Source organism: Haplochromis burtoni, unplaced genomic scaffold (assembly GCF_018398535.1).
Source record: "Haplochromis burtoni strain Fernald_Lab_line unplaced genomic scaffold, NCSU_Asbu1 Contig_128, whole genome shotgun sequence".
NCBI classification, from domain to species: domain Eukaryota; kingdom Metazoa; phylum Chordata; class Actinopteri; order Cichliformes; family Cichlidae; genus Haplochromis; species Haplochromis burtoni.
Window position 1 is genome coordinate 188,412 of NW_024582489.1, and position 14,482 is coordinate 202,893.

Here is a 14,482-nt window from a genome sequence, read left to right on the forward strand (position 1 = left end):
TATCTTTTATTCTTCATGTTTCCTATTGCATTATTACTTAATGGAATAGCAGGTTGGTGTCTTTACATCTAGAGTCCACTTCTACCTTCATAGTGTATCTGAAGAATCTGGTGGCTGCTGACCTTCTCATTACACTCATGATCCCACTAAAGGCAGCCAGCATGCTTCCGGGTGCAACAGTTGAGTTTAGGGCTTTCATCTGCCGTTATGCTGGCGTCTCTTTCTACTGCTCTTCGTACACAAGCATTGTATTAATGGGTCTCATCAGTTTGGACCGCTTCTTCAAAATTGTTCGACTACGTGGAAAAGTCCTGGGGCAAAATATGAAGTTCAGTGTAATAATGTCCACCTTGGTTTGGATTCTGTTGTTTGGTGGTACTGCTATTCCAAATATCTTTCTCACTGACCAGGTTCCTGCTACTCAAACTGATGATTTATGTACGTCTTTGAAACCCCCAGCTGGCAAAAACTTCCATAAATATGTGGTTTTATTTATGGAGATTCTTTTCTGGTGTGTCAGCATACTGATTGTGTTTTGCTACATCTGCATTACCATGAAAGTGTTGCAGTCCTTCAGAAACTCTGGGAGCAATAACAGACGGGGAAAGAAGAAAACCAAGCTGCAAGTCTTCTTGATCCTTCTTGTTTTTTGGGTGTGCTTTGTGCCACTCCACATAATATTCCTATGACACAAAATGAATTCTCTGACACTGATGTCTGCACTCCAACATGGTTAAAGATAGTCAGTGAATTAGCCACCTGGATGTCTGCTATCAGTGCCTGCCTAGACCCTCTTCTCTACATCTTCCTGTGCAAGGAGTAGAGAGAAAAACTAGTGGAGATGAAGAAAAGTATCTGTGCTGGTGTTCATTCTAGTGACAAAAATGTGATGTCACAGTAAACAAAGTGGGACAAAGGCTATTTTTCTGTATTTGTGAACCTTTAAAAACTGAGATATAAGTATTTGATCTTTAGTAAAAAAAAAAAAATTGGGTGAGTGTTTTATGGTAAATTTATTAAAATCTGACTTACTCAGAAAACAAAACCATAGCACGCACTTTTGATCTTTAAAGTTTGTATTGTACCACCCTCTAGTGACCCAATAAGGATCAGCATCTATTGAGAGTGAGGTCCCCCAACAGAAATAAGACAATGCATAGATAGATTAATAAATGTTATGTTGCTTGCAAAATAAGTACAATGCACTGTAAATATACAGTTCTATTCTAGCTAATCAAAGACTCAGCAAATCTCAATTTGCCTTTTGTTTTAATCAAAGCTGTGTGTTTTTTATACATACATGTGCTGGTTATTCTACATATGTATATAAATATACAGTTCAGATTATTTCGGGACCACTTAAATCACAGACTGGAGCTTTAACAATGAACTATTCAAGTTGAAAATCTTCACTTAGATTAATTTTGAAATTAGTTGAGAACCAAAATCATCAACTCTGGATTCTAAGGGCTGGGTTCAAAATCACACACACACACACACAATTCAAATTTAAAAAAAAAAAAGTTTTACTTACATAAACACGTAAATTCAGTTTCTTATTTTCCAGATATATATAACAATAACAATATATGTTTTTATAAGTTTTTTATAGTTTTCTAAAATATTTGTGTCTTCTTTTTTTATGACAGCTGGACTAATTAATGTGTTAAGCAATGTACATCTTCTTTGAATGGGTGAATATGTGGATGCTTAGACAGATGGATAGATAGATGTAGTTTATCATTCATTTCAGTGTTTTAACTCAATTATCATCTGTTGCTTTGTTTTTCACACACCATAGAAAGATAACTCGGCTTTTTATAAATGCATTTTTGCCGCACAAAAGAATGTAATTGTGTCTTTTATTATAAGAGCTAAACTGCTACTGCTAAGCGCTAACCACAAGAATTCTCATAAATCTTTTTTCAAGATATAATAAGATTACTGTTAAAGTGCACTATTGAGTTGTCAGAATGTAATTCATGTAATTCTTTTGTTAGAGTTAATTTCTTATTTAGAGACTTTTATAGCCTGTGTAATTTTTTTCAAAATCTTTAATCGTTCTCTAAGGAATAAATGTGCATATGCAACTGTGTCCTCTTTGTTCTTCAGCACAAGTCCTCTCTCAGCACGATAAACTCTCTTCACAGCTGTTGCATTTCCTTTTGTTTAAGAAGACAACAAACTTCAGTGAAGGCTGTAGGGCTTTTGTGTTTGCTTTAACATCTGATATCATGCTTTGGTCACTTGCTACATGATTGTCAATTTATTTCTTGAACTAACTAGTGCAATAAACAACCCATCGATGCAAATGCAATCAGTCTATTAAAAACACTGTAATAATATTTTTTCAGAAGAACGTTTATTTCCTACATCGGCAATAAAAGTCAAAACTATGATGAGTGGAGAGTAACTTTGAGGATGACGAGTTACATAAAACACGGGAGTTAGAGGTCTTTTCTATACACACCCATAAATGCTTCAATCTAAAAGTGAGGCAGATGTAGTGATGTGTGAAGTCTATATGCAGGCACTAAAAATCATGGGTCACCCTGACTACACTGGTTCACCCCATTGAATTTCAGGTCTAATCACAGTTTACACTGCGAGCTGGATTTATGGCATCTGTTTTGTTTCTCGGCAGAGAGCAATAAGCTGTTATTGTTTTTGCATATGCTCTGATAAATTACCAGACTCACAGCTGAATTTGTTTGCCATGAAAATCAACAGTATTTCTTAAACGCCTGCCATGTCAGTGCATTGTCAAGCATTATCTTGTGCCTTAGAAGAACCACTCAAGTCATCAACTGTAAGTTATTCTCAAGATGTGCTCTTATCTTTATTTAAGACTATAGTGTTCACTTTGATAGCATAATCAGGGGTGACAAAAATAACCTCTCAACTAATTACTTCTCAAGAGCAGTGTAATAACACTGAATTTAGTCTACAGTTGTACACTGAAAGGATTTTTCTGTTCTAGTTTAGAATAATTCATTAAATATGTCCTGCATAGCAAAGTTAAACAGAGACTTTTCTGTAAGAAATGTATATGTTTCTAAACCAACAAACATATTTAACCATTTAAACAATGTATAGAGTATTTCTTGGATTAGTTATGTTTCTATCAAATCTCCTTTGTAAAGTCTATAAAGAGAATGAATTATCCTGCCAGGATAAGGATGCATATAATCTGTAGCATTTGGATTATAATGTATTTACTTTTTGATTAGCTTTCATAACTGGGAATTCAGAACAGTAATTAACACTTAATACAGTTATTGAAGGACGTCATTTATTTGTAATGGAAATTGAAAATAAAATACTGGTAATAAATAAATGTATTTAAAACAACATAATAATACACCACTGCTTTTGCCCTGTTTAGCCTGCAGCTTGGACTAAGATAAGCAAGAGATAATGGATTTCACGTGGGATGCAGCCTTTCAGAGTAATCAGAGTGAGTAAAGAACTCAAAATATCAAAGTAATTTAAAAAAGTCATGAATTGTTGAACATTAAAGTGGACTTGACACTTTACATGTATTAAGGCTAATTTACACCATGGAACCCTGCTCTAAAGACTGTCACTGTGTCACTGTAACACAGAATCACTGGGTTGGTTTGTTGATTGGTTGCAGGTAATAGACTTGAATTAGTTTATGTTAGCTAACAGTAACAAAGCCAACAAGTGAGTGGAAAAAAAGAAAACTAAAATTGGAAAGCAGTCTATGCAGGGCTGTAATAAGGAATTTTAAAAAACCTGCAAAAAAAACAAAACAAAAAAGGATGCGCTGCTTACTTTAACTCTGTGTCTTTTAAGCAGTAATTTGTTTTTAGTTGCTGTCTAGCTGCACTGAAATGCAAAAATCTGTCTGTTAAACATGATGTTAGGGTTTGTAGAGCACTTTACAAATGAGGACCCTGTGGAGGAGATCCTGTTTGAGTCAGGTGCACCGAAGTCAGAAACTTGATTTTTCCTGTCATTTTTCCTATCCACTGGTGTACTAAGCACGGCAATACCCTGATATTCACAACATTCGATCAGTGCTGTTTTATGCAATAACATTTTGTGGAATCTCAAACACATCCAAACAGTTTACAACATATCAGGTTACTACATTCACCACAAATAACCCTATAAGTTTCTTACCAAAGCATGATCAGGAATCCTAACATAAAAAAGTCCAAATCTAATTGAAGGAGAGGATTGTTTCCCTGCGGACACGCTGGTGGATATAAGGATTCCCAATTTTGCTTTGGTAAATGGCCTGTATTTGTATAGCGCTTTACTAGTCCCTAAGGACCCCAAAGCGCTTTACACAACCAGTCATCCACCCATTCACACACACATTCACACACTGGTGATGGCAAGCTACATTGTAGCCACAGCCACCCTGGGGCGCACTGACAGAGGCGAGGCTGCCGGACACTGGCGCCACCGGGCCCTCTGACCACCACCAGTAGGCAACGGGTGAAGTGTCTTGCCCAAGGACACAACGACCGAGACTGTCCGAGCCGGGGCTCGAACCGGCAACCTTCCGATTACAAGGCAAACTCCCAACTGGATCCTGTGCAGTAAATCAGCTGTTCCTAGGACTGCGCTCTTCTGGACAGAGATCTCCGATGTTGTTTCTGGGATCTGCTGGAGCCACTCGCCTAGCTTGGGAGTTTGGGGAACTGAGTGCTCCGATTACCACTGGGACCACTGTTACCTTCACCCTCACATCTTCTCAAGCTCTTCTCTGATCCCTTGGTGCTTCTTCAGCTTCTCGTTTCCCTTTTTCCTGATGTTGCTGTCATTTGGTACACTACGTCAATCACTACGGCTGTCTTCTGCTTCCTGTCTACCACTATCATGTCTGGTTGGTTAGCCACCACTATTTAGTCTGTCTGTATCTGGCAGTCCCACAGAATCTTAGCTCGGTCATTCTCCACCGCCCTAGGCGTGTCTCCTATTTTGACCTTGAGGTTTCCAGGCCATACTCGGCACAGATGCTTCTGTATACTAAGCCAGCTGAAACACCAAACTGAATGTCAGACTCCAGCTTGGCTCTCATCGACACAATCCTCATTTATAAATGCTCTACAAACCATAACATCATGGTTAACCGGTGGATTTTCCCATTTTAGTGCAGCTAGCTAGCAATGAAAAAACAATTAATGCTCAAGAGACAGACAGTGAAAGTGGACTTTTATATATAAATATAAAACTTATTGCTGCAGTCAAGGGCAGCATAAATTTGACCTCCTTACACTGCTTATCAGTTCCAGTTTCCTTGTTTTTCACTCAGTTATTGGACCTGTCACTAGTTAACTTACATAAACCTATTTAAGTGTCTTAGCAGCAACTAAACAACTAACTAACCAGTGATGTCACTTTCTGTACTGGCACAAACTGGCACTAAACACGTCCTGAAAGCTTTCACTTTAAGCACTTAAATCCAACTACACAGACAGTTTTAAATCTATAACAGTTTTTTTGTTCAGTAGCAATGATACATGTAGTGTTTCATGTCCATTCAAGTTGAATGCATTCAAGGAACAATCTGTTTAAAATTCATACGTTACTAAACAGAGTATATAGGGATTTTCTTTTCTGGAACTATGGCCGTTTAAAACATGTTTTCCTTCTCTAGGTGGAGCGATGCCAACTGAGACAGCTCAAAATGATTCAAAGTGCCAGAGTTTCACTTACAACCCAAATGTTATCCCAGCCCTCTACTATCTGATGTTCCCTTTAGCCTTGTTGCTGAATGGTGTAGCAGCCTGGGTGTCCCTACACCTTAAGTCCACCACCACCTTTGTGGTGTATTTGAAAAATCTGATTGCTGCTGACACTTTAATAACCTTGATCGTCCCATTCAAAATTGCATCTGACTTGTCGGGTGCATCACAAATTATATTCAAACTGTCATGTCGTTATTTCAGCGTCGTTATGTACAGTCTAATGTACATATGTATTGGTTTGTTGGGTTTAATCAGTGTAGACCGTTTCTTCAAAATCATGACACCCCACGTAAACTTTGGCCAGAATGTGACATTTAGCAAAGTGATAGCAGGCTTAGTCTGGATAACAATATTTGGAGTCTCAGGTTTACCAAATATAATTTTAACTAATAAATCACCCAACTCGACACAGGTCATTACTTGTATGCAAATGAAAGGAACAGAAGGAGTTGCATATCATACAAAAACAGTGATTTTTGCCAATATTTTTTTCTGGATTGTCAGTTTGGTCATTGTGGTTTGCTACATCTGCATCACAAACAAAGTCATCGAGTCATTTCGAAACTCCGGCAGCAATAACAACCATGGAAAGCAGAAAATCAAACTACGTGTTTTTCTTGTTATTATTGTCTTTTTTGTGGCGTTTGTACCATATCACATAGTCAGGATCCCATACACGTTTCAGCAAGTCAACTATGCCAGTAATTCCTGCTTGTTTGAACTGAGCAAATTTGCCAAAGATGCCAGCCTTTGGCTTGCCACCACAAACACGTGCATAGATCCACTTCTCTATGTCTTTCTGTGCAGAGAGTTCAAAGAGAAACTGGTATCTTTGATGGCAGATGTTGCCATCTCACTTAAATTGGCTTCAGCACCAGACAAACCAGACACCACTTTGCAACAGACTAAATTCTGATAGATCTTACGAAATAGTATCCCCCGATTAGATCGGCTCAGATGTTATTGCTGTATTGAACTTAATTATTCCTGTATTTATTAACATTTAATTGCATTATTTACTCTTTTAAATCGTGTAAAATTGTCCTTTTAGTACTAAATGTACCACATGAAGAGTTTGAAAAACTGTAACATGAAACGCAACAGAGTGAAGTGGTATTTTCATGCATATTTTATGTAAAGGTAGCACTTTAATCAGAAGGTGAATGGAGACAACGCAATTAACATGCAAATCATCTGTCTTTCATGTAGATGTTTTGTAATGACTGTGGTTAAAGTAAATAAGGTTCATGGCAATAAAGAGTTTGTCTAAAATACATTTTTGTATGATGTTAAGCATGTATGCAACAAGTTTATGTCCTACTGCATTGCTTACTAATTATTAATCTGCTAAAATATATGTCTGTATATTCCATCTGATCTCACTGAGCTTTTACTTATATATTTTTCTTTGTGTGTGCCAAACTGACTGTTGGTTCACGGAATTATATTGTGTTTATCTGTCATGATATGTATCTACATGTGTGATGTGTGTTAAGCAACAACATAATTTGGAGACTTGTAATAGAAACATTTCTCAACTTGCTTTTGCAGCTGTCATAATTCTTGGTTCAAATCCAAATAAAATCCCACAGGAAGTTATTTTTGCAATGTTCTCAGAATGTCCTATTTTTAACAAGAAAGTGAGAGTGGAAGGGGATGGTCAATCAGTCAGTTGTTGTTGTAATTTGATACTATTTACAGAAAATACACGCTATTTCAAACAGAGGCAATTTATAATAATATCATTTTCTTCCCAATTTTTTTTTACATTAATGCATCATGGTAGAGCTTGCTTGCTTTCAAGTGAAGTCAGTAAGAGCAATGTGCAAGCTTTGCATGTTACTGTTGCCCACTAAAACCACAGCTGGTGGAGACTTTTTGAAACAAGGCGTAAGTATTGAACATTAGTTGCGAGGTGGAGCGAAGAGCTGTAGGGTGCAAGAGGTCTGCAAATAAGTCTGTGGCTGTGGTGTTCGCCTCTTAACAGCTACTAAGTCTGACGCAAGCTAGCGGAGGCAGAGGGACTGGCACGGAGTAGAGCAAGCCTCTCAGCAGACAATTGGAACAGGAAGCAAGGAAGGAAAGGGTCTTTCACCCGGAGGAAGACTGGCAAACTCATTGGGATTGTGACAAGACAGCCACACATTAGCTCCAGGGACCACCCATTGTAAGAGCATCAAACACACACACACAAAAACACTTAAAAAGAGAGAGTCAGAAGGGGAGGAAATACCAAGAAAGACATAAAGATTCAAGACTCAAGCCAGAACCAGTATTCCTGGACTGATTAAAGAACTAAAATAACAGCAGGAGGTTTTCAGTTTTATTTATTTTTTTATTTTCCTTCATTATTTCCTGTGGCTAAGAAGAAAAAAGAGGAATTTGCTATTTCACTTCTTCCTTTTTATGAAACATTGTATTTTCCGTTGCATTTTGTCATTATTCTTCTCATGCCCCACCTAAACAGACGATAAAGACACAAAAAGAAGGTAAGACTCAATTACTGGCTTGTCATGTACATCTTGCAGATAAATTACTTTGTGAAACTGGGCACAAATACATAATTTGCCTAACAATGTAACTTGCAGAAAATCTAATTAACATTTGAGTGCACACTAAACCAGACAAAGGTTTGAAAGCAGTGTGTATTAGTTGCCATAGTCCATGTGTATAACCTCAGTGCTATTCTTCAGAGCAAAAAGAAGAGAGGACATAGGGAATATAGAATGAACAGAAGCTCAGACTGTGCATTTAAAGTATATATTAAGTCTGTATCTACATGACTACAACAAACTAAGTATTGGTATTTTTAAGTAGAGGGTAGGAAGCAGCTGTAACATTCAAAATGATCTGATAATTCCTGTTGTCAATTTTTTTGTAACTCTTGTCATATAAATGAATAAACATCTGTCATATAAGTAATTATAATAATAAAGTACTTCAGCTACATTTTCTTAGGGACTTTTGTGAGATAGACACAATAATGCTATAATTATCTCATATTAATTGTAGAAACAGCATATTACAGTGTTTTTATCATTTCTTATGATGTCTCTGTCATCTTTTTTTTCACTCTCTCACCCTGTCAAAAGCCAACTAAGGATCACAGTATGAACAACACCCTGTCCAACACCACCTCCTTCAAGTGTGTTCGGGATACCAGCATAACAGCTGTGGTTTTCCCCTGCCTATACAGTGTCCTCTTCATAGTTGCTCTGATACTAAACTCCCTCGCTGCATGGATTTTCTTCAGTATCCGAAGCACTTCAACATTTCTGGTCTTCCTAAAAAATGTGGTAAGACACCAAGGCTTTTACTTTGTAGGTTTAGTCTCCGCTGCAAAGTAAGGAAACAACAACAAAAAAAAAACAGCATTACAATAACAAGGTTAAAATTTGCTCAACAACAGGTGGTGGCTGACTTGCTCATGACTCTGACCATCCCTCTGAAAATCTTAACGGATGCAGGTGTGGGTTCCTGGCAGCTACGCGCCTTCCACTGCAGATACTCTGCGGTGCTCTTCTACATCACCATGTACATCAGCATCCTCTTGCTGGGTCTCATTAGCTTGGACCGTTACCTGAAGATTGTCAGGCCCTTTGGGAAGTGTGCCCTTCAGCGGGTCCGTGTTGGTCAGATACTAAGTGTAGCTGTTTGGGTGGTAATGCTATCATTAGCGTTACCCAACGTTATTCTAAGTGACAAGCCGCCACGGCCGTCTGGAACCAGACTGAAGTGCACGTCCATGAAGAGCCCGGCTGGCTTGCTGTGGCATGAAGGTTTCAACTACTTCTGTCAGGTAGCTATGAATTAAGGAAACACTTTGAAATTTAAGTAAACATTCATATTCAACCTCCTTCCATAAAATTTCAGAACCAGCTGTTCTCCTTTAAATGTATCCCACAGATGACACTGCTGTCAGCTTTTTAATGTTACTCATAAGCATGTGTGTAAGCAAATTTCGCACAATAGAGAAGTGTTGCTATTAATATATCTGAACTACACAATCAGCTAATTTAAACAGAATACACGATGTCCTTCTGCAGTTATTAGAATCTTACTGCTACTGCTGACCTAAATTAATTGGAGAAAAGCTGCGAGGTGCTCCTCTGATTTCCCCTTTTCTTGTTTTGTTTTTCTAGGTTATTTTTTGGGGGACGCTTGCTTTGATGGTAGTCTGCTACACATTCATCAGCAAGAAGGTTTATGAGTCATACAAAGCCTCAAAGAGTAGATCTCGGGGTGCCAGTCGCAAAACCAAAGCGAAAGTCTTCGTTGTAGTGGGTGTGTTTTTCATCTGCTTTGCACCATTTCACTTCGTCCGGGTTCCCTATACCCTCACCCAAACACGGAGCGCAACAAGTGACTGCAAGGCTCAGAATGCCGTCTACTTTGCCAAGGAAACCACCCTGTGGCTTTCAGCAACAAATGTATGCCTAGACCCGCTTATCTACGTGTTTCTATGCAAGGTGTTCAGGAGAAGACTGACTGCTGCACTCTGTATTAAGTCTCTCCAAAAAGGTTTTGACTCAGCCACATCAACGCAACCTGAGATCTCACAGATAGCCTACAGTAAAAGGCTGTCACACAACGGCACGTCAGAAGCCAGTGAACAGTGCACTCTGGGACACAATTAATAACACCCTGGAAGAATGTTTATTTTGTATATAGTAATTCTTCCTAATAAGATGGTTGTAAAAAAAAAAAAAAAAAAACCATGTAAAAACGAATGCAAGTTTATAAAAAACTGATGAGTAGACAATGTGTCAAAGAAGGAAAGCCAAAAAGTCTCTGTGAGCTACAACTACTGCTTTTCATACAGTACTAACCAAGTTTCTTTGTTTTTTTTGCTAAGTCATCCATCACATTTCCTTGCTTGCACTTGCTGTCATTTACACTTCCTCCTTTCTAATCTTACATAAACTGCACTTTCCCTTTGCAAAAACCTTGACGTGGTGAAGATCTTGACAGCACAAATTTTCCAAGGATTAGTAACAAGGGACTGAATAATCATTGAAAAGAAGAATAATAGACTTTAACAAACTCTGCTTCCAGTAATTAAAATGTTACTATCAGTTTAATAAAAATTATATTTTTCATTCTGCAGTTGCACAGTGTTCACTTTTATGTACTTTGCTGAGGCTAACAAAGCTCACACAAGCATCATTGGTGGGTAAGCTAAAAAGCAAGCCAAAACATATACAACAATAGCTACATACAAATAGATGAGGTTTGAAGTTAAGTTTAGGGGGGCTACCATGAGTCGTAAATATGTCTTGAACTAGCGTTAGTCATGAAATTGAATTTGTGTATTTTTTATGTTGGCTTCTGAACACAGACGATTCAAGTATGAGAGATCGTGAATAAGAGATCATGATCTTGACAAACTGTTGTGTCTGCATCAGGTGATAAAGTGCGCTGTTTGCTAATCAGAAGGTCAGTGGTATGGTCCTTATCTTTAGTCTGCTTAAACTGAATTGAAAGTGAATATTAAAAATGAAATAAAACCAAACATAATGGCAAATATAAAATTGAAATATCTGCTTTGGGAAACGTAAATACTGGTGTTAGTCAGTCTGTCACATCTGGTACTTAAAGAAAAGATGCCAATTAAATAGAAAGAAAAGGTCAGTGCATTATGAAAGCTTAACAGGAATATGGTTGAGAAACACAGAGCTTCAAATAACTTTTCATGGTGTTTAATTATTTGAATTATTTGTTTGTTTGTTTTTTTCTTGCACACTTTACACTAAATGATAGATGACAATATTTACCTATCTAATATCAGTGTTATTTCATATTTGGGACATTTTTTGAAAAAAACAATGAAGGTAAAAAAAAGAACAATGAACAACACCCTGTCCAACATGAGGACAGAAACGCAGACACATAGCGCATTGCAGGAGATCAGCTATTTGATAACAACCACTGCAACCCAACTAGAACAACGCCCAGCAATGCTGCAAGAATTTCCAAGTATAGTATACTGCCTTTCACAATGCTGCAGCAGCTTCTGATGAATTTTCAAATTGAACAAGGGATGGGAAAAAGAATACAGATCTGGAATTAATGGACTTTTCTCCACACTACCACACCCCGAAGATGGGCTTCTGGACATTCACAAACTGGTTCGGCAGAATTAATGTCACTTCCCACCTGATTTATAATCCAGTCTGCATGTGGGTTTGATTAATATAATAATGAAATATGATCTTTCTCCACCCCACCCACTGTCGGTTACGACAGAGGCTGATATTTGGGCAGGAAATTAATGAGCTACTGAGTGGGGAGAGTAGCAACTGCAGCCGGGGGAAGGACCATTCATCACCTTCAGATTAAATCCTCTGACAGATGATAGTAGTGAATTATGAGAAATACTAAATTACATTCATGGAAATTAAATAAACCCCCCAAAGATAATGTTACCTACCCATTTCCACAGAAACAGAATTCTATGACTAGGGATCTATAACATGAGGTAGGGACTGACATTTACTTGCATGGTTGTGTAGCTCACATGTCAGCAAAACCAGTAATGTCAAGGTCTGCACTGACAGACCGTGTGAAGGCTGAAATGTGGACCCAAAAGCAGACACGTGGAAACAAAACTTGATTTCAACTAAACATGAAACACGAAACATGAAACATCTAGTACCTGAGCTAGACGAACAGACGACAAACAAAGGGAAACTCACACAGAGAGGTGACAACAGCTGGGATGAATGGATATGATGACACAGGGGGAGTAAAACTAAACACACCGAACACAGGATGAGAGACTGTCAAAATAAAAAAGGAAGCAGGAAAAATATGGAGATGAGCGCTAAGACCCGAACACACTTGTCAAGTAATGTTTTCATGTTAGAGCTGCCAACAGTTTTAAAACACTCACTGTCATTTTAGGAAGTTTATTAGACAATTAAATATGTTAGGATGATATATTTATATTGCACGGAATCTACATTTGGTTACAATAAAGTAAAAAAAAAAATCAGAATCAATTGAAGTATCTCGGGGTCTTGATCACGAGCGAGGGGAGGAGAGGAGAGCAGGAGATCGCCAGACAGATTGGCGCTGTGGTGCTGCAATGAGAGAGCTGAGCGTAAAACATCGAAAGGAGCCAGTTGAGGTGGTTAGAGCATCTGACAAGGATGCCTCCTGGGTGAGGTGTCGGGGGATGTTCCACTGGGAGAAGGCTCTGGGGCAGACCCAGGATATACTGGAGAGATTATATGTTGCAGCTTGATTGGGAACAGCTTGGTGTTCTGCCGCACAACCCGGAATTGGTGGCCAGAGAGAGGGAGGTCTGTGCTTCTCTGCTTCAGGCTGCTGCCCTGAGACCCATCCCCAGATAAACAGAGAAAAATGGATGGATGGATGGATGGATGGATGGATGGATGGATGGATGGATGGATGGATGGATGGAGTGATATAACATTGGGGGTTATTAACAGCATTACTCTGATAAAGAGTGTGATTACATTATCACATCATATGAGAGTTTATTTGCCAAGAGTCTGTGTCCAAAAATGTTATATCCACTTCAAAGAAAGTTTCACTAATAGCAGCTAACAGCAGCTAAGAGATGCTAACAGCAACTAATAAAGTACCAAAGACAGCAGTCCTTACTGACAGAAAAGTTCAGGAGTTCCACAACAATTGCGTCTGTGTCATCGGACAGCGACACTGACTCCTCAACCTGTATCTGTCTCCTTTCACAAAACAGTGGACAGTCAGCCTACACTCACTACAGTTTATGAGGTGACCCGCTTGAGGGTAAAAACATAAAATACCACAAAATATCGAATTGGCACGAGTCATGCCGTTCTCAAATCAACGTGAGCATTCTGCTCCACTCTCTCTGATTTGCATAAAAGATTTATAGTCCAAAGTTGGGCTGTTATACAATTGAAACTTCATATATCAAATATGTTTCAAGATGATCGGTTGACCCCCTTTTAGGCTTTTTTTTTTCACGCTATGAAATGTTTAAACATGAAAATCTTGAAAACTATTAAAAGATAAAATCCTGGTCTGTCACTGGTCTGTCTTACCATCAAGTCAGCGTCTGTAATTTGAGATAAATGTCTGAGTATTGGTTTTTGAAATACAATTTATCATATTTGCTCAATCTAACGTGTAAGTGTAATGAAAATAGCATTTGTTTATTTTGTGACTATCAGCGCCCCCCACCCACCAAGTTTTTGTAATTTGTAGTTTTGTATAGTTTTTGACATGTTGATGACATGTTGGGAATCACCTGTCAGGTCACCTGACAATTCAAGTCCAATATAGGCGATTTAGCTTTATTGCTTTATTCTTCCATCTCCTATGAAGAAATATAGTCTTTACAATTTTCATTAACCTTTATTCTCACCATCTTTGAATCCGGTGACCAACGAAACTAGCTATCACAATAGTTTAAGCTTTTAAATTAAAGTGACTACTTTATCTGTCCAAAAATACTGCCACACTTTTTACTGTAAAGTTTAAAACCACTTGAATCCGCTTTCGTTTCTTCAAAGAAGAATTTTTAAACGCAAACTCCGCTCTTCTTTTTCAAAACATCCCTAAAAGACCATCTTTCGTTTTTCAGGGAAAGGTGATCTCAACAGTAAAAGCTTTTAGCGTCTAATATTTCATGCCACATCGTGACAAACGTTACTAAACCTTACTAACTAACCGTTTGTGCTCACTGTGTAAGACGAAACCTCGTCTGTTATTTACACTCATCCCACTCCGCTCAGCTGACTGTG

At 38.2% G+C, this 14,482-nt stretch overlaps 2 protein-coding genes across 5 annotated transcripts; both read left to right on the forward strand.

Moving 5' to 3' along the window:
• The first annotated feature begins 3,390 nt into the window (after positions 1–3,390).
• On the forward strand, positions 3,391–6,697 carry LOC121815076 (P2Y purinoceptor 13-like). Its single transcript, XM_042224109.1, has 2 exons — positions 3,391–3,457; positions 5,636–6,697. Exons 1-2 carry the CDS (start codon positions 3,418–3,420, stop codon positions 6,640–6,642), a joined length of 1,047 nt encoding a protein of 348 aa, XP_042080043.1. The 5' UTR covers positions 3,391–3,417; the 3' UTR covers positions 6,643–6,697.
• Positions 6,698–7,498: 801 nt separating this feature from the next.
• Positions 7,499–10,832, forward strand: LOC102291032 (P2Y purinoceptor 13). Of its 4 annotated transcripts, none has more exons than XM_014336071.2 (5): positions 7,499–7,616; positions 7,714–8,215; positions 8,819–9,022; positions 9,136–9,525; positions 9,869–10,832. In XM_014336071.2, exons 3-5 carry the CDS (start codon positions 8,837–8,839, stop codon positions 10,361–10,363), a joined length of 1,071 nt encoding a protein of 356 aa, XP_014191557.1. In that variant the 5' UTR covers positions 7,499–7,616; positions 7,714–8,215; positions 8,819–8,836; the 3' UTR covers positions 10,364–10,832. The 4 variants fall into 4 exon arrangements, with proteins under 4 accessions (XP_014191557.1, XP_005930102.1, XP_005930101.1 ...); XM_005930040.2 differs by lacking the exon at positions 7,499–7,616 and having other exon boundaries at positions 7,644–7,893; positions 8,194–8,215; XM_005930039.2 differs by lacking the exon at positions 7,499–7,616 and having other exon boundaries at positions 7,644–7,893.
• Positions 10,833–14,482: the final 3,650 nt, after the last annotated feature.